General features: G+C 40.8%; 2 protein-coding genes across 2 annotated transcripts; both read left to right on the plus strand.

Annotated features, from left to right (window-relative positions):
- The first annotated feature begins 2,236 nt into the window (after positions 1 to 2,236).
- LOC126893747 (proteoglycan 4-like) lies at positions 2,237 to 10,042 on the plus strand. The gene is made up of 2 exons (XM_050664212.1): positions 2,237 to 2,518; positions 8,519 to 10,042. The coding sequence occupies exon 2, from the start codon at positions 8,520 to 8,522 to the stop codon at positions 9,435 to 9,437; it is 918 nt and encodes a 305-aa protein (XP_050520169.1). The 5' UTR covers positions 2,237 to 2,518; position 8,519; the 3' UTR covers positions 9,438 to 10,042.
- A 3,726-nt stretch (positions 10,043 to 13,768) lies between these two features.
- Positions 13,769 to 14,791, plus strand: LOC126895168 (general transcription factor II-I repeat domain-containing protein 2-like). Its single transcript, XM_050666736.1, has one exon. It carries the CDS (start codon positions 13,769 to 13,771, stop codon positions 14,789 to 14,791), a length of 1,023 nt encoding a protein of 340 aa, XP_050522693.1.
- Positions 14,792 to 20,256: the final 5,465 nt, after the last annotated feature.

Raw genomic sequence — 20,256 nt, forward strand, 5'->3', positions numbered from 1 at the left:
TGTTTTTTCTATCAACTTGAAAAGCTACAATAACAAATCTGGGGTTTTCAGTCTGTGATGAAGTTTTCACAATCTAGGCTTGTCTTTTACTAATTGGTATGCTGGGAATTTCATATAGATCCCAACTTCGAAGTGTATTTGAAGCGGTGTTAAAGTTTCCAGGATTTTGAGCATGTCTAACCGCATGGCATCCGACACAGTTACATGTGGAACGGTATAGTTTCATTATTATAGCCAAAGATGATGACCTCAACAATGGCCGATATCGATGCGGTCTTGATGTGTTCATAAAAATGACGCGAGTATAAAAAGACGACTCATATTGATATATGTTTAGTCAATATCAAGATGTCGTATTAAGTGTTGAAAGAAATCATATGCTCTAAATAAAACATAAAAAATAAATATTACATCTGTTTCATCTCGTCAGGCGACTAAGCGTAGTTGGGTTAACAACAGCGCGTTTAGGTCGAAAAGGTTACGTATGTAATTGAAGGATACCCGTGATATCACCGACATCGATTCCGCATTGGAGCGAGGGGCCTATTGGTTTTATCGGAAGATTATGGAAAATTCCGCAAACTATCCTATCCTACCAGAAATTCACCATATAAAAGCCCCCTCACAAAATCATTTAACAAATGAACATGGAACAGCACGGAATGAAGGTTACTGCATCAGGGGACTCGGATGTGGGATGACAGTGTCCGTCATGCTTCTCGACATAGAGGAATGGACGGAGAAGGGCGACGTACGCAGCGCACTACTGGACGCCCTCCGCCGTCCAGAGAGCAAGGTGCCGCCGTCGTGGTCCGCGTGAACTCCAGCGGTAAGGGGCGGTACGCCCGTGTGGAGGTGACGGCAAGACTGACCCCTCGCCTCGCAGGTCTTGCCCGTATGTGTGTGGGATGAGTCACCTGTAGACTGAGGATCCTTGGAGACAGGGGTACGAGGTGCTACAGGTGCCTGGAGCACGGACACGTGGCACAGGCCTGCAAGTGCCCGGACAAGTCCTAGGGATGCTTCTCCTGTAAAAAGGAGGGGCACCAGGCCAAGGATTGTCCGAGTGCGGGGCCAGTCTTAAAGGCCCCGAAGACAAAGGGGTGGCCTGGTAAACAGGCCTCTCCAGTGAAGAAGACGGGGAAAGGCCGAGGAATTTCCCGAAGCGCAGCCCGCTAATGGATGAGATTCCTTCAAACGAATTTCAACCAATGTCAGGCTGCCCAGGACCTGGTCCAACGGGCGGCATACGAAATGGGCACTGACGTGTGCATCATTTTGGACCCGTACGCCGGGTCGGTCCGGGACTCTGAAGGCTGGTTCTTGGACCGGTCCGGCAGAGCGGCGATCGGCGTAATGGACTGTAGCCTAACGGTCACGGACATCGAGTTTGGCGACGGTTACGTAGTAGCGAGGATAGATTGCCATCTATCCTCGCTAATACTACTACTACTTGACGACTTGAGCTACTACGCGCCGCTCAACTTGCCGATCGCCGGACTCCTCGAGTCCGTCTCCTCCTGCCTAAGGATCGGCGGTAGACGTCACGCTGGTTTCCTCGTCGGTTCTCCCACATAGGGAAAACCTCACAAAGCCCTGCCCTCACCTTCACGTGGTGCAACCCGGGCAACGGATCCCACTTTGGGATATGGCTAATAGGGGAGGCTACACCACGTTGTGAATCAGCTCTTCATTAATTTTGGACTGATTCACAACGCATTGGTATGGGTTCTAGAGACGACGTGGGCCACTTTGAAGTAATACCTCACGGTAGTTCCAGGATGGTCCACACTTATGCCGGTCGTGAAAAAAAAAGAAAAAAAACTAAGTGCGTGTTATGAGTACGCGCGGATGAAGTGAAACTTCATTCAAAGTCATTCAACTGATAGAATATTAAGTTTATATTGGGATAAAATGAAAAAAAATACACGTAAAATTTTTATTTTCAATTGAAATTAATTTATTTTATTTTTCTATAGGAAATAAGTTATAATAGGCGTATGGTAAGTGAAATAAGTTATGTCAGTTGTCGATTGAATGTTATTAATTGACACGGCCACGGCGTTGTCACACGTTGACACCCCGCGGTCGTGTCAGCTCCTTCTCAGCCACCGCTTAACTGTAAACCGGACCGTCACACACACGCGTTATCGTCGTGGTGTAAAGTCCAACAAATGCCTAGCGTCGTATACCCCGCCGCAATAATACGTCGAGTCAGTCTGTTTCGGGACACCTTTGACACTGTGATACGCCGTCCACCGGATCAACCAGAAAACGCCACCGTGTTTCGATTAACTTTTATTGTTTTCTTGTCAACGGTTATTTCACAGTAATACTAGTGTTATTATTTATCATTTGTTCGCATATTATTTTTGTGTCGCAACTCTCTTTTCACTTCTTTTATTAAACGGCTCGACGCCAAGTAAAACTTCATCCGGTGTAACTTCATTCATCATCATCTTTTCCTTAACAAATGGCTCCCCGGCATAGGATCAAAACCGGATAACTTTTTAATAAGGTAAGAAAATACTGCTGACATTTTATATTAATTACATAAATTTTGAATTTTATTTAAAAGAGACAGCGAAATTTTCCTTACCTTCCCGTACTACGGGTATTTTTAACTTCTACTTCACTGGTGACAGCAGTGAAATTCCCACCCGGTCGTATAAATACTATCTACCTCGCGAGTAGTAGATTTCCACCTTCGGTGTATTTTTAAACACGGTAAAAGTGGATTTCTGGCGATTTCGTATTTATACATACACGCGCACTGACGACCTTGAGTCGCACAACGCCGCGAACACAATCATTTAAGTGTTTCGATAAAACCGCTAGGCAGGTAGGGTGATCATACGCGTTATCATACCACAGCGATCGTTACATTTAATAACCGGGTCCCATAAAATCGTTTGTATTATTATTTCCGACCTCCACAATCATTATACGACTGCTATCGTAATAATCGCATTTCCGTATACTATTTAGTATCATAGTGCTATAGCATACCACTATCAACGCAATACCACAATATTATTGCAATCACAACTACAATAATAACAACAATAATAATACAAACGGCCGACATTGTTGACGTTCATACGCGAACACACAGTGCGTATTCTCGCGATAGGCGATATCGTATTTCTAAATAACAAAAACAAATAAGCGCGTGCGTTTCTTTTATTTATTTTTGTTTATTTTCGATAAATACGTAAGGAACGTTCACTATGACCGGTAAAACTCTCGCTCAAATGAACCGTCGGGAATTATTGCGCGAATGCGCTTATAGGCAGTTAAACGGCCCCACGACTAAAAGCGATATGCTGGCAGTCTTGGAGAATAGTTTACGCAGTGAGGGGCTAGACCCATCGAACGCGATTCTGCCCGAACGCCCGCCGCTTCATTACGAGACGCTCTCGACGGAACGCGAGTCTCAGGTCGACGAAGTCCCCGCGTTATGCCGGACCGTCGATCCAACCACATACGCGGACCGACCGGTTAACCTGGCGCGAGAGGACCCTGAAGAGGAATCTCTACACGAATGGTCTCTGGCAACCGGCCGTCCTAACGGTAGTGTGAACGCAGCGTATACCGATGACTTATATACGGTGCGTTCAATATCCCACGCAACGGAGGAGATAGGCGCAGTAAGACAAAGTTTACGCGATATATCTCTTAATACACGTATGGATGCGCGCATGTCTGAAGTGGAGAGAGCACTGTCTCGCATTACGCAAGAAATACGATCTCTTTCACAAACGATTGTAAGCCGCGATACACACAACGAGACTATACGTAATCCGTTCGCCACCGCACAGATGACGCGAGAAACGACGGAAACCAACCGTTCTACTTACGCGCGTCTGTCCGAACCGAGCCGCGTAACTTTTGGGCCCAGCAACACGACTCAAAATGACGCGGCCCTACAGCAGCGCCTGACTGAAATCGAGGAGCGCGAAGCGCTTAACCTACAGCGATTAGCCAGTCAGACTCCGCGCACGTCACCATCGCTTCTTCGAGCGAACACGCACGACGCGGTTTACAACGTAGACGCGCGCCCACACCAACCGGGGCACTTCGCGACGAACACATTCGCGCCACCGACACGCGATTTGTCCCCATCATCATCGACCCGTTCGCTCACGCACACGGCGATCGGGCCACTTAATTATTCGCCTATTGTACGACCCCCTTCCCCCGAGTTTACGGGAAAATATGAGGAGGACCCACGCGAGTTTCTAGAACAGGTAGAAAACCTATTGGCCCAAGCAGGCATAGATCGCGATTTATGGGTAAAAACGGGCGTACAATTTTTAAAGGGCATGGCATTAACTTGGTGGGAAACCATCAAGTTAAACAACATGTCCTGGCGACAATTTGCGAGGGAATTTCTCACGACGTTCGATAACAACAGCATACAAGCTGAATTAGAAAACGAACTCATGACGACGCAACAGGGGCCACATCAGCGCATGACTGAATTTATCATAAATAAACAACGTCTAGCGATGCGCGCTCGCCCCAGTTGCTCTGAGCAGCACATTGTAGATCGGGTAGTCAGTCTGTTACGTAACGAATATTACGGTAACGTAAGAATGCGATGTCCGCGTACCTTAGATGACTTACGCGTAATCGCGAACGATCTAGACCGACCGATACGTACGGGCAGACTTATTAATAACGCTAATCCGTACGTGGCTGCCATATCACCCTCGCAGCAACCGCAAAGAACGCGACCGCGGCCAAACGCACCGCCCGATCCGCGTCCCCCCCGACCCTGTCGCTTTTGCGGAGCCGATCACTGGCAAAGCGAATGTCCTAACAGACCGACAGTGCCGGGAAACGGACAACAGCCACGGAGAAACTAGTCCATTCTCCGGGCTCACAAACGCAATTCCGCTCAAAACATCATCGCACTAATCAGCGCGCCAACCAAACCGCCCGTTCAGTCAACTCGGGTAGCAAGAACGGATGCGCTTCCTGCGAACAAAATGATTCTATTTTGAATAATCTTATGCACACTTCTTTCACACCAACTTCACCAACACCCCTACAGCCCCACTGTCATTATAGTGGGCACGCTGTAGCACTACACCTCACCACCATCACACCCCTCATCTACAATGAGGACCATAAGATTATTCGAAATACTTGTCACGCGTTCGTAGACTTAATAGGTAACGACTATAGCGCGAGTCGGGCCAACGATATGTTGACCACCGTGGGGGAGGGGAATACGGCAGGAACGGCCTACCCGCTTATGGCAATTAATACTGCCGGCGAACAAACCGTTTCAACGCCCCCCGTTCGAACCGCTAACCACTTGAGTACTGCCGCACAAACACGCCCGCGTAAAATTACTACTCCCGCTGTGGAGTTGGAATTTGACAACGGTTTTGTGACGGCCTTACTTGACTCTCAAGCGCAAAAATCGTATACCACTCGAGCAACAGCTCACAAATTCGGAATTGTGCACAACGGACAAACACCTCCAGTTAGATTAGCTGACGGCCACACATCACACACGGCCGGCACAGCCACTTTTATAACAAAAATTGCGGATCTACAAGTAAAGTTTACGGCTGTTATCTTAGAGAATCTGTACTGTGACGTACTCCTGGGACACGACTTTCTAACAGAACAGGAAGTCTCCTGGGACTACGCTGCATGTACAATTCACTTGGGCGCGACGCGACGCACTACAGCTTGTTGGAAAGCGAGTACTCAGCACACGCTACCCGACGTAGATCTCTCAACACTAGATATAGCAGGCGACCCACATACACACGCATTATTAACGCGCACGATAAAAAATTATTCTGCAGTTTTTAACGACACGGTAGGTCGCACAAAGCTTATCGAACACAACATCGTTCTAAAAGACCCGACGCCTATCGCGCAAAAACCATATCCGTACCCGCTACACAAACAACAAGCGATAGACGAAATGGTAAGCGACATGGAATCACAAGGGCTCATAGAACCCAGCACTTCTCCTTGGTCAGCACCAGTCGTGCTGGCCAAGAAAAAAGACGGCTCATATCGCTTATGTGTCGACTATAGGCGACTTAACGATGTGACCGTATCAGACGCGTATCCCATGCCTAATCTAAACGAAATGATTAGAAGCATGAGGGGGGCGAAAGTTTTCACGTCACTCGATTTAAAATCGGGTTACTGGCAATGCTCTTTACAGCAAAACGTACGCGAATACACCGCGTTCAGAACGAAAAAGGGCTTATTTCAGTTTCGTGTACTTCCGTTCGGACTTAAGAATGCACCCATGACCTTCGTACGCTTAATGAACGAAGTACTTAGGGGGTACATCGACGACTTCGTTCAAGTCTATCTGGACGATATTTTAATTTTTTCGGACAGTGTCGAAACACATCTAGACCACCTTAGCAAGGTTCTAGAACGCCTAATGCGTCATGGCCTAACATGCCACACTAAAAAGTGTAAGATCGGGTATTCTGAAATTTCTTTTTTGGGACACCGGGTGCATGGGTTAGGCATAGACAAAGAGCCGGAAAAATTACAGTCTATACGCGATATTCCAGTCCCACGCAATGTAAGGGATATACGAAAATTTTTAGGGGTATGCAACTGGTATAGTCAGTTTGTCGACAACTATGCGGACAGCATCGATCCCCTCACCCACCTGTTAAAGAAAGGGGAGAAATGGTCGTGGTCTCAACCACAACAACACGCTTTCGAGCACATTAAATCGGCAATATGCGACTCACCACGCCTTTCCTCCCCCGACTACACAAAGATCTTTTGCCTACAAACCGACGCTAGTGAACTAGGCGTAGGGGCGGTATTATTTCAACACGGACAAAAACCGGGGGAAAAGGATATCGTCGCTTACGCGAGTAAAAAGCTGTCGGATACGCAAAAACGTTATGCCGCTGTCGAGCGCGAATGTCTAGCGATCATATGGGCAACCGATAAATTTAGGTCATACTTAGAGTACGCCCCTTTCGAGTTATATACAGATAATTCAGCGCTAACTTATCTGCACAAAGCGAAGGGAACAAACAGTAAGTTGACCCGCTGGGCGCTACACCTGGGTAACCTAAATTTCACCACGACACACGTACCGGGTAAACACAACGAAGCACCCGACATGTTGTCACGTCACCCAACGGACGGACCCCCTGTTGACGAAGACGCCCTAGACGACAATTTGTTAGGCGCGCCAATGTCTAGTCCGCCCACAACCACCGCCACTCTCGATAATATCTATTCCATTACCGAGGCAAACGACGCGATCTGCGACCGACCGTTCACGGGGGGGGAAGTACGAGAGTGGCAAAACAACGACCAGTTTCTCTCTTCGGTCATAAAAAATTTAAACGCGCAACTTACGATAGCGAACGAAAAACCGGCCGCGGAAAATAAGGACGAATTTTTTTTGTTGGACGGAATCTTACGTATTCGTATAGGCGCTGACACACCGGTAGTCGTCCCCACCGACAAAGTACAACATATAATTTGGCGGTACCACGACGACCCCCTATCATGTCACCCCGGATGGAGAGAAACGCACCGAGCGGTCAAACAACGGTTCTACTGTAAAGGGTTAAGAAACGCCGTGCGCATGTACGTAAAATCGTGTCACATTTGCGCGTGCACTAAGCCCTTAAACAGGCGCCCCGAAGACCCGATGGTCAAGCGCCAACCCAGACAGCCGTGGGAAGTAATCAGTATCGACCTGATGGGACCGTACCCTAGAACACCAAGGGGCAAGACGAACCTATTAGTAGTAACTGACTGCTTCAGCAGGTGGACCGAAGCGTACCCCATAGGCGCACCTACAACGAAAACGATTGTAGACGCGCTAGAAAGGGAGTTCTTCTCACGCTACGGTTACGCGCGAGTAATTTTAAGCGACAACGGCCGTGCGCTCGTGTCCAAAGAAATGATCGACGCGATAAATCGGTGGGGGGCAGAGGCCTGGACTACACCGATATACCACCCACGGGCTAACCCAGTAGAACGAAAGAACCAAGAGTTAAAAAAAGGACTTCGCGCTTTATTAACAGAGTCGAGTCATACATCTTGGGATACAAAATTGCCACCTTTGTTGTTCGCTCTACGCAATAGGCGCAACGAGACTACCGGATACGCACCGTCCGTACTCGTATTAGGTAGAGAAGGTAAGAAACCGGGTGATTGGCTACTGCAGCGAGTACAACCGGTAGCACCTGCTACTATCAATAACGACCGGTTAGAGCGCGAACGACAAATCACTAGCACAAAAATAACACCGCCGCCCGTTCATATCAAAACAAAATACGCGGTCGGCGACGTTGTGTACTATAAAGCGCATCACTTATCGAACGCGAATAGACAATTTTGTGCGGGTTTTGCACCGAAGTGGTGGGGCCCCGTGAGATTAACCGAACGCCTCGGTAAAGGCGTGTTCTTAACGGACCAGTCCCCACCAAGGAAAATTCATGTCTCATGTATGAAAAAGCAAAGTTAGTAGTTTTTTTTTGTTATTTTTCAGCATGAAGAACAACAACAACAACAACAACAACGACCCAGCCACCCCCTTATCCGTCGAGGAGGTCCAACGGTTGGTTGGCCAATTGGCGGGCCGGGTGGGCCTCCCGACGGATCCCATCCCGCGCGTATTGCGCTCGGCGGAGGATGCTTCGCGCGCTCCCCTACCCGAGGTATTAAGGAACCCTGTGGCTCGAGCTCACTTCGAACGGGGCGTGCGGGCGGGTCGCGAGGAGGTGAGGCGCGAAATACAAATCGCGCTAAACTCACTCCCCCGCGCCTCCCCGTCCGCCCCGGGAGTCCAAGCTCCCCCTTCTCCCAAACCTCGTCGGGTGATAAATGTGGCGTCCCAACACTTCTCCCGCCCAGGGGAGGCGTCCACAAGCAATACGCGGGTGGCCCCCTCCCCTCGGCCTCTACTGTCTTTCCGCGCCACGCGGCCAGACAGCGCCCCACCCACGTCACGTCGCCCGAAGCATCCATACGCCAGGGGCAGTGGAGGGTCCGCAGCGACGCCTACCCCTACGACTAGCAAAACTCCTCGGTACTACTCTCCGTCCGAGCGGGAACGCCGGACGAAGAAGTACAAGGAGTATATGCTTCGACGTTGGGGGGTCGTCGTCGGTGGGGACCCTACACCGCCCATAAACCCGACCGCAACACTGCGGACAACTACAACATCACCACCAACGACACCAACAACACCGACAACATCAGCAGCAGCCCCAGCAGTGACAACAGCTATTGTCAGCCGGCCGTCGGGCATGTATGTGGACGGGGTGCTGGCGGCGTCAACACCAACAACGACACCAGCACAGGCGGAGACGCCTATGGAGCTAGAGGACGACGGCCTGGTTCGAGAGATGGACCTGTTCCTCTCCTGCCCCACCTCCCCAGCACAGCCGGAGCCCCCGGCCGAGTAAGAGCTCCCTCCCACCCCAAGCGCGTTACGCGCGGGGTCTATACCCCTAACCCCCTCCCTGCTGCGCGCACTCCGCGGGGCACTACCACCCACTCCATCAAACATACAACGTAAGTATTGCGGCTTGTTATTGCGCTATGCGCACTCTAATATATTCGACCAAACACGGAACGCCATATGCGCTATTTCATTTGATTTCTAGAGTACAGCGGCGGCTTGGTGGGGGGGTATTTGACACGGCCACGGCGTTGTCACACGTTGACACCCCGCGGTCGTGTCAGCTCCTTCTCAGCCACCGCTTAACTGTAAACCGGACCGTCACACACACGCGTTATCGTCGTGGTGTAAAGTCCAACAAATGCCTAGCGTCGTATACCCCGCCGCAATAATACGTCGAGTCAGTCTTCTTCGGGACACCTTTGACACTGTGATACGCCGTCCACCGGATCAACCAGAAAACGCCACCGTGTTTCGATTAACTTTTATTGTTTTCTTGTCAACGGTTATTTCACAGTAATACTAGTGTTATTATTTATCATTTGTTCGCATATTATTTTTGTGTCGCAACTCTCTTTTCACTTCTTTTATTAAACGGCTCGACGCCAAGTAAAACTTCATCCGGTGTAACTTCATTCATCATCATCTTTTCCTTAACATAATATATTGACTAAAAATTGAATATGTTGTGGTTCCTGATCAAGTTGTTAGAGTTTTTTGATCATTATTCATTGATACATTGAGATTTTCACGCAACATTTTTTTGTATGGTTCTGATCTATCTGATACAAAATTAACATTAAATTCTCGACTCAGTATCATAGGCAATTTATCTTCTCCCCTTCCGAGTAATGCTGCACCTTCGGTAGTAAAGGTAAGCAGCGATCTATTAAAAAAATAAACTGTATCATATATTTTTTGATTTGGTGAGATATAAACTGCTACAATGGTGATGATTTTTGTCTTAAACACTCAGCAACACAAAAATCACCAACTGGAGTACTTCTTGAACTAAATAACTGTGATTGTCCTATTGTCATAGTGACAATATTGACTATATCATTATTACGATGATAAATAGATACTCCTGCAAATCTGACGTTTGGTCGTTTATATTTAATGATACAACTAAAATTAGGGATTATAGTATTCTCGTTTTCATGTTTCCAAGTCTCGAAAAAAAATTAACATTTTCGAATTTTAAAGGATTGTATCAAAGATTTCTAATGAATGAGCTTGGAGACTTTTACAATTTAAACTATAAATTGACATTCTCGATTGGTCCTTTATAAAATCGTTTATTTGTCTGTCAATTATGACTAAAGAGTGAGTGGAAAGTCTTGTAAATTCATCACGAAGGCGCTTCGTGGAATCAGATGTTTTCCTTCCATGATAAAACGTCAAATCTTTATCATTTTTAGTAATAATGAACAGTCTGCGAAGATCAGTAACTCGTGACAAAGCTACATATAGCAACGATTGCGCGTGTCTTTTGTCGCATTCATACACCACTTCAGCATACGTGCTTCCTTGCGCGATTTATGAATAGTCGTTGCACAAGCACAGATTACAGGCAAGTGAGAACGCTTAACACAGATGGTTTTGCTTTGATTCAAATTGATGGTAGATGATCTTCTAGAGATTGGAACTGCTCTTCGGTTAATGTTCTAGCGGTCATATGACTAGTAACTTTTCTTTTAATTTTATTTCCGATATTCGAACAATGAGGAAAATCGAGCCACACAACAGTCACTTCCCCTGCTTCATTTCGTTCAAGATGAACTAGCTTCCCCACCTCACCATTTGCAAAACCGTCAGATACGTTAATATTGGTTGTTATCAAATAATGCATATTTTTGACAAATATTGTTTCATATGGTAACCCACCTGTATCGATGAGTGACATATTATGGACTTTTTGCCGCAAGAGAGCTTCCTGATTTACAGATGAACAACCAATGTAAATATATTTTGCTGTTGAAACAACCTTTTCTCTGGCAGCGCTTAAAATCTAGTGGTTGTACTCATTAACTGAGTGGTTCGTGTTAAATATGCGAATTCCAGTTGGACAAAGTATATCAACTTCAGCTTTAGGAAAAAATCGTGATTGTATTAGAGTCAGTTCATGATCATCAAGCCTATCACCATTGCCAATTTTAGTCAGGATAGATGCGAATGGTACATTAGCCCGTCTCATAACTTGGTCTAGCTCATAAAAATGGAGGCCCCTCCATAAAATTGGTTCAAAAATATTTCTTTTTGGCGGCAGATAGATTAAAGTCACTCGAACTGGTGGTAGTTGACGCAAGTCACCAATGGAAATAACATCCAATCCTCCAAAATTTTCCTTGAAATTGCCTGTGATTTGCTGCAGACGTTAGTTTATTTTGATTAACAATTCACTGCCTATCATGCTTATTTCATCGATAATGATGACTTTAACATATTTAAACAACGCGCGATATTTTGAATCAATACATTTTAAATATAATAACTTTAATTTTCAAAAATATAGTGCTAAATTATAATATTAAATATACTACACAGCTGACCTTGACGCGACCGTTGCCGATTATTATAACGACCGTGACGCTCGATAATCTTTTATTTTTTCGGACCCTCTATAAAGAAGTTTCACTTAAAAAAAAAAGGTTTCATCGTTCTTCATCCCATTGTATTAGATTAGTTTATGTCGGATTTAATCTCCTCCACCACCATCGTTAGGATGGTGAAAAAGTAAGACGGGGGCCCCAGCTCTCTCTATTTTACCCTACTGGTGTTTCAAAAATTCAATTTACTGGGATTAAAAGTATTTAAATTATAGAAATTGAATATTTAGATTAAAATTGTATATTAATATAATTTTTTACCCTGAGATGTACACATTCTAATAAATTAGTTACTTTCTGCTAAATTTATAACCTATGTACATAATCAATTATAAATAATTAAATAATCATGAAAATAATAAAATTCATTAAACCACTCGAATAGTGTTTATATTATATACTCTTGCCGTAGTAACTATGGCCATAAACACATATCATGAAAATGTTTTCTATTAAAATAAAACTATTTTATTTATTTTACAATGGTCTGTTATAAAAATAAAGATATACATACATTAGTTATAATTGTATTGAATTCCCGTATTAGCATTATTAAAAATTATAAAAACACAGTCATTTGTAGTCCATAATATTATAATAATTGTTTTGTACGAGGCAGCTAGTCCGTAGGACGGCTAGTTGTTCACCGCACTAGAAACACAACTTCCACTTAACCCACGCAAGTTTATAGTTGTTACCAGAAACTAGTATTCCGTTTATTGCCTCTGACGCTCGAATAGTGTTTATATTATATACTCTTGCCGTAGTAACTATGGCCATAAACACATATCATGAAAATGTTTTCTATTAAAATAAAACTATTTTATTTATTTTACAATGGTCTGTTATAAAAATAAAGATATACATACATTAGTTATAATTGTATTGAATTCCCGTATTAGCATTATTAAAAATTATAAAAACACAGTCATTTGTAGTCCATAATATTATAATAATTGTTTTGTACGAGGCAGCTAGTCCGTAGGACGGCTAGTTGTTCACCGCACTAGAAACACAACTTCCACTTAACCCACGCAAGTTTATAGTTGTTACCAGAAACTAGTATTCCGTTTATTGCCTCTGACGCACTACCTTTTAAACACCCGGCTAAATATTGAACTTTTCTATGTCCGTAATATTAGTGCTCTGGTTCATAGTAGTGATAAAACGATCATATAATAACATCCATTTAAAAATATCTCCATAAAAGGTAGGCGGCAATAGTATGTCTGGTAATCAGGTAAACGCTGCGCTGGCCGAACTCTGTGTAAACTATTATTACTCGACGGCGGTTCAAGTCTCCCTATTGCAGTAGTCTCCGGAACAACTACGTGCGCATTATGATTACGATGTTCTACAGCAGGGGTCACCAAATGGCGGCCCGCGGGCCACATCCGGCCCGCGGATGAATATTAACCGGCCCGCAGACAAAAAAAAAAAAAAGCCGATAATTTCTAATCTTTGTACATTATTGGGTTTTTTCAACTGCAACAAATATTATACTAGCTGTGAAGCATATCTTATCTTATCTGTTTTATTATTTATATGAAATTTTATTGACGAGTAATTTTATAACACATTAAGTCACATACTTTTAATACACGTACAACTCGTCAATACCAATTCTTCAGTGTCAGTCCGTCAGTTATCAGTGAGACGGTGGTGTCCGCTACGACGTTATTTTTGTTCGTCCGTTTCGTTTATTATTCTTTGTTTTCATTTGAATATGGATAGAAAAATAAGAAAAGTAGAGATTGAAAATAGACAGTTTTGTCCTGAGTGGATGGACTTATATTGTTTTATTTTACCAAGTAGGGTAGGTGCCAAGCCGGTGTGTTTGATTTGTCACCAAACAGTGGCTGTTATGAAACTGTTTAATATCAAACGTCATTATGAGACACACAAGTCATTTGCCGAAAAATCCCCATTGGGTACTGACCTTCGTAAAACAAAAATTGAAAATCTACAAATGAAATATAAATCGGCAACTCAAATTTTGAGCCACGCAATGACTGAACAACAAAAATGTGCTCAAGTTTCTTTACAAATTTCGTGGACACTTGGTAAACATATGAAGCCATTTACAGATGCTGATATTGTTAAAGAATGCATGCTTCAATCTGTAAGTCTACTGTTTGAAAATAAAAAGGAAATTGTCGAAACTTTTCGTCATATCCCCATATCAGCATCCACTAACACGAGAAATACCGAAATACTGGCCAAAGATAATCACATTCAGTTGAAACAAGATCTATCTACAGCTGATTTTTATTCTTTGGCCTTGGATGAATCTTGTGATATCACAGATGCATCTCAGCTTATAATTCACGTGAGATACCTGAACAATACCAGTGGGAAATTTTACGAAGAGTTGTTGACACTTTTGTCGTTATCAGGGACCAGCAAAGGAAATGATTTGTACAATTCTGTAGTATTGTATTTTGAAACAGAAAATTTAAATTTGAAAAAAATTATCTCTGTTACAACTGATGGTGCACCAGCGATGATTGGCACTCATCAAGGCTTTGTTCAAAGATTAAAAAACGATCCTAAATGCAACCCTGATCTTTTATCGTACCATTGTATTATTCATCAAAGCGTCCTTTGCTGCAAACTGGATCCGTGTTTGGAAGAAATTATGAAAAAAGTAATGAGTATTGTCAATTTTATACGTGCAAAATCTTCACTCCAGCACAGATTATTTAAGGCACTTCTTCGAGAAAATGATAGTCAGTTTGACGATTTATGACTTCATAATAATGTGAGATGGCTGATCAAAGGAAATGTTTTGCAAAGGTTTTTTAACTTACTGAATGAAATTGAACAATTTTTAATCCAGAGTACACATTTGACTGCCAAAGACTATCACACATTTATCAGTGATAATAGTAACGTAGCGACTATTGCGTTTTTGGTAGATATATTTCAACACATAAATTCTTTCAACTTGAAACTTCAAGGTAAGCAGAAACTAATTTGCCATTTAGTTTCAGAGGCAAATTGTTTTTGTAGAAAAATTGATTTTTTTATGCAAGATGTTGGTAATGAACGTTTACATTTTCCCAACTTGAAAAAAGTTTGTGATGAAAAAGATGAGGTTGATATCAGAAATTTTACGAAGTTTATGGCAAGTTTAAAAATAGAATTCGAAAGACGCTTTGCAGATTTCAGAAAAATCCAAAACGTTATACAACTATTGAACAGTAGTTTTACTTTACAACCTGACGGAGAATGGATTAACGAAGCAGTAAACGTTTTCAAATGCAACAAAGCATATCTTCAAATGGAAATAATTGAATTTCAATCAGATGAAGTTTTAAAAAATTTGTATAATGAAAAGTATTCAAAAACTGAAATTGACTCAACATATTATGATGAATTTTGGTTGAAATATGTATCTGAAAAAAAATACCCAACGATGAAATTGTTGGTAGTGAAAATGTGCACTATGTTTGGCTCCACATACGTCTGTGAGTCAGCTTTTTCAAAAATGAATTATATCAAAAACAAATTCCGATCCCGACTTACCAACGAACACCTTGAAATGATGATGAAGATAGCGACCACAAATCACAGCCCCAACTTAAAGCATCTAGTTGAGAGTAAGATCTGCCATTTTTCTCATTAAAAATATTGATTTATGATTGTTTCACATATTTGTTAAATGTAATTATTATATTATATTTTCATATAATATTATTATAATTATTATTATCATTATAATTATATTATTATATTTTCATTAGTTTTAGTTTCATAATAAGTGAATGTATTTTTTTTAGAAATAAAATAGTTTTGGCCAATCGGCATATTATAATAAATATTATGTACTTTGAATTTTTATGGCCCGCGAGAATTTTCCGAATTCTTAATGTGGCCCACGGAAAGTATTAGTTGGTGACCCTGTTCTACAGGCTGATAATCACTGTGTACATGTTGTATGCAGCGACATACGAGATTCTCGATGGGCCGAGATTAAACTTTTTTTATCATCATGGTACCAATTGATAAACCCAACCTGGCGAAAGCGATCATTTCCCGTAATTCAACCGTTAAGTTATGAGTATATTCGGATTCTAAGCCAAGATCAATTAAACAGTCAATTATAGTATTATTTTCTGCAGTAAAAGCAGTCCATATTTGATCAATTTCAATTAGAAATCGCTATTTGGGGTAGATGTTAACTAGTATCCAGACAGCGAGTTGCCATCGCATAAATCAACGCGTTTGAGAATCACCTTTCTTTTTAATCGATTGATGCGTTCATTGTCCGGCTGATCCGACATCGCAAAATAAAATTTTGGAGCGAAAATAAAACTACACCCCTAATTTATAATCTCACGTCGCCAAAAATAACGTAAATTAATTATTATATATTAACAACAGTTGTTGTAACACAGAAATTCACGATAAATAATTGAAAATAATAAATATAAATTTGTATAACGAAGCATAAAAAAAATTAACAAAAAAAATGTATAAGTGCATAACAACGCACAATCAACCTGCGCAACTAATATCAATAAATAAATTATAACAACGCAGAGTTAAATAATATTCGGGTAATAATAATAATACAAAATCTGAAGCATTTCGCACTAAATACTAAAGATGCCCAACGACCATTAATATATATCAGTATGATAAAATAGAGAGAGCTGGACCCCTCCCTGCATCACCCACTAAACGTCAATCCACCATTACATTTCTTGTTTATCTTTATATATTCTTTTTTCCACTATATTAATTTGTTTATCCTGCATATTCCCTTTATATGACATTATTATATTACTTAAGAATTTAAAAATTGCTTACTAATGTGTTAAAAACTTATATTATACTAATACCGAAGTTATTTAATAACTTCTCAGCTTTTTACTATACTAGATACTACCAACTACTTCCAGATTTTTATATGTTGTTCTTTGCACCAATTCTTGGGTAGCGCTTTGAGTGATTGCAGAGTGAGTCCTAACACTGGTTCTGATCCAACATTCTCTGCTCCTTTCCTAGCTAGAAAGTTAGCTTTTACATTTCCAGTGAATCTGTTGTGTCCTGGTACCCACGCTAGTGTAACTTTGTTGAAACACGATAATGATTCTAAAATTTCCCTGCATTCAAGGACAAGCTTTAAATTCACCTGATCGTTACAGAGTGCTTTCAGAGCCGCTTGACTATCACTTAAGATACCTTTCTTTTCTTGTGTACCAGCAGGTCGACCAAACTTAGGCACTGTACAAGATCATAGGTTGCACTATTGTGCTGGAAGTGTGGAGTAGAAGAGGAAAACTCATTTCATATAATATACGAATGTGAAGCCTTATCTACACTAAAATCAAACTACTTGAATAAATCTTTTCCTGAAAAAGAAGATATCAAAAACCTAAGACTCAGAGAAATACTTAATTTCGCCAGAAAGACAGAACTCTATGGTTACCCAAAGGGGGTGACTTGATAGTCTACCCTACACAATGATAGGTATAATGTATTAACACTACGGTGATAACACTTAGGTATGTTAACCGAATTAAGACATTTGTATTAGGTGTGCGCAATGAACCAACAGGTCTGAGTTCATGGGCATAATGTCCACCTCACTAATAACTAAAACTAAAAAAACGACTAAGCTTAAAAAAATAAAAAGTAAATAATTACAAAGAACTTATTATTATGAAGGTAATAGAAATATTTAAAAAAAGAATGATTTAACTAATTGGGATCTTGGCCCACTGAAGAATTTATTATTAAACTTGTATAAACTGGCAAAATATGATAATATTATTAGAGGTAACGTCACTAAGTGATAAGGTCATTTATGTGATAGGAAAATAAAATAATACAATACTAGAAACCTTTAAGTGAATATAAATAAAACTCAGAACAATAATTTTTGAGATCTTACACAGGACTGCATCTAGTGGGAGAACTGGGTGTTCGTGACCCAGATGGCACTAAAATATTTAGCCATATGAATTATAGAGTTGAAAACCATTTTTTATAATCAAATAGCAAGGTATACGGCTCAGATTATGGAGAGGTTCAAATTTCTGAGTTAAAAACATATCGCTAATATTACCAAACGAAATAAAGAAATAAATTCTAAAAAAAAAAAGTATTGAGAATTTATTAGATGAGCCCAGAACCTTTAAACTTCTAAATCTAGCGTTGAATTTAAGAAGATCTGTAGTTAAAAATAAGATTTATACCAATATAGTAAAGTTAAAACTAATAATAATTTAAAAAAAAAATTATATTAATATATATTTAGATATTATTATAATACATGATTCTCAACCACAGTCACATACTAATACAATTAGTTATATCACAGATAAGGATGGGTAGTTCGTAAGTGAGTCAACTCAAAGAGTTGACTCTTTTAGGTGAACTGAATGAGCTGAATCAATGTGCCACGGTACTGTGACTCAATGACTCAGTGTGGACTACTAAGAATTTAATTTAATTTAAAACGTCTTATCAATAAATTCTGAATCATGCGAATTGTGATATATAGATTTAACTTACAGAAGTAGAAGTTGATGGAGTAACATTTGGGTCATCAATCGTCTCTTCTATTACATGAGTCTATTTAATAAATTTACTAATGGATGCTTAGATTTAATATGTCTAATTAAATTTGAAGTCGAAGAATAATTATTTTTTAATTTTAAACGACAAAGTCCACACTTTACATGAATATTAACTGCTTCAAGTTGAAAAAAAAATCCCAAATAACACTTGATTTATTCATTTTAAAATTAAATAAAATACCTTCGTAAATTAAATAAAGTGTTTCACAATTTTCGATTTTGTGCACAAGATTTATTGTAATCATAGGAAACAGCGTTGACACAATGAGTAAAATTTTAAATAAATGAGACTAGAGATACATAATATGTCAGTTTTTAGAACAATATTCATTCAAGAATAGACCTGTAATTGCATACAAGAAAATTTTGAAATATACGAGAGAAGAGACCTATTTTAACACGCTTATATTAGTTTCACCTGTATGTATGTATGTATGTTTGTAACTCTCCAAGCGCCACGCGTTATCGCATATTCCGTCGTCTATGGCCTTGAGACTAGACTGTCATAACGCATTCACCCCACCCCACGCCTCACTCACCACACAACGACACACTATTCCTATAAAAATTTATTTTTAGTTATCGTACCCGTACACACGTGCTTGTCATTAATATNCCGTACACGCGTGCTTGTCATCAATATTATATATATGTAAACAAATTTTTATTTTGACTGACCAATAACGCCCGCGTCTAATGCGCCTTACGTATATATATATATATTCCTACCGCCGTTTATACCTCAGGTATAACGTTAGTCCGACCCGCCCGCCCACAAAACACAGCTATACCTAGTGCATGATACGTTTACGTACTTAAGTCGCATTATTTGTATATACATGAAGAGTGAATGTGTCAAACGTTCTATGTGCCAAAAAAGTGAAAAATTGTTTTACTTCTCATTTATGTTCTATGTGCCAAAGGCCACAATTTTGTATGTGTTTCAAATGTCAATTAAATTTTTTACTTGTACAAAATTGCATTCATAGATGGTGTTCGTTGTGTGAGACATGTCCATGTTACCATTGTTTTTTGTGTTTTCTGAACAAATATGTTTTTGGCACATAGAACGTTTGACACATTCACTCTTCATATATTATAATTACTATTAAAATGNTAAATATATATATTCTAATTACTATTAAAATTAATATATTAACACGATTTATTCTAATTAAGAGATATAAAGTATTCATTCCGATTACGAGGGATGATTTCCATATCGTCATTTTTCGTCACTACTTCCACGTTCCGGGAGTGAGTAATTTACGCGCCTGCTTCTTTCCTTGGATGTGGCAGCCATTTCTCAGACTCCCTCCCCGGAATCGAACCCTGTATTCCCGTTACCCGTTACAACCATGATATTGATAGTAACTACTATCATAACTAGAAACTAAAAAGTTAAAAATAATTTTTAAAATAATTATGAACAAAAAATACTAGTATTATTGTGATAAAAGCGTCGGGCGCTCAATATACGAAAAATATGGCACAAAGCACCCACGCTTTTATCACAATAATACTAGTATTTTTTGTTCATAATTATTTTAAAAATTATTTTTAACTTTTTAGTTCGATGTACTTTAAAAGCGTGTTTTTTTAGTTTTTTAAACTATATTTATTT

Source organism: Daktulosphaira vitifoliae, unplaced genomic scaffold, assembly GCF_025091365.1.
Source record: "Daktulosphaira vitifoliae isolate Bord-2020 unplaced genomic scaffold, ASM2509136v1 Scaffold_1, whole genome shotgun sequence".
Taxonomy (NCBI): domain Eukaryota; kingdom Metazoa; phylum Arthropoda; class Insecta; order Hemiptera; family Phylloxeridae; genus Daktulosphaira; species Daktulosphaira vitifoliae.

Excerpts from the sequence above, each read along its gene's own strand:
- LOC126893747 (XM_050664212.1), top strand. The coding sequence starts at position 8,520 with ATGAAGAACAACAACAACAACAACAACAACGACCCAGCCACCCCCTTA.
- LOC126895168 (XM_050666736.1), top strand. The coding sequence starts at position 13,769 with ATGGATAGAAAAATAAGAAAAGTAGAGATTGAAAATAGACAGTTTTGT.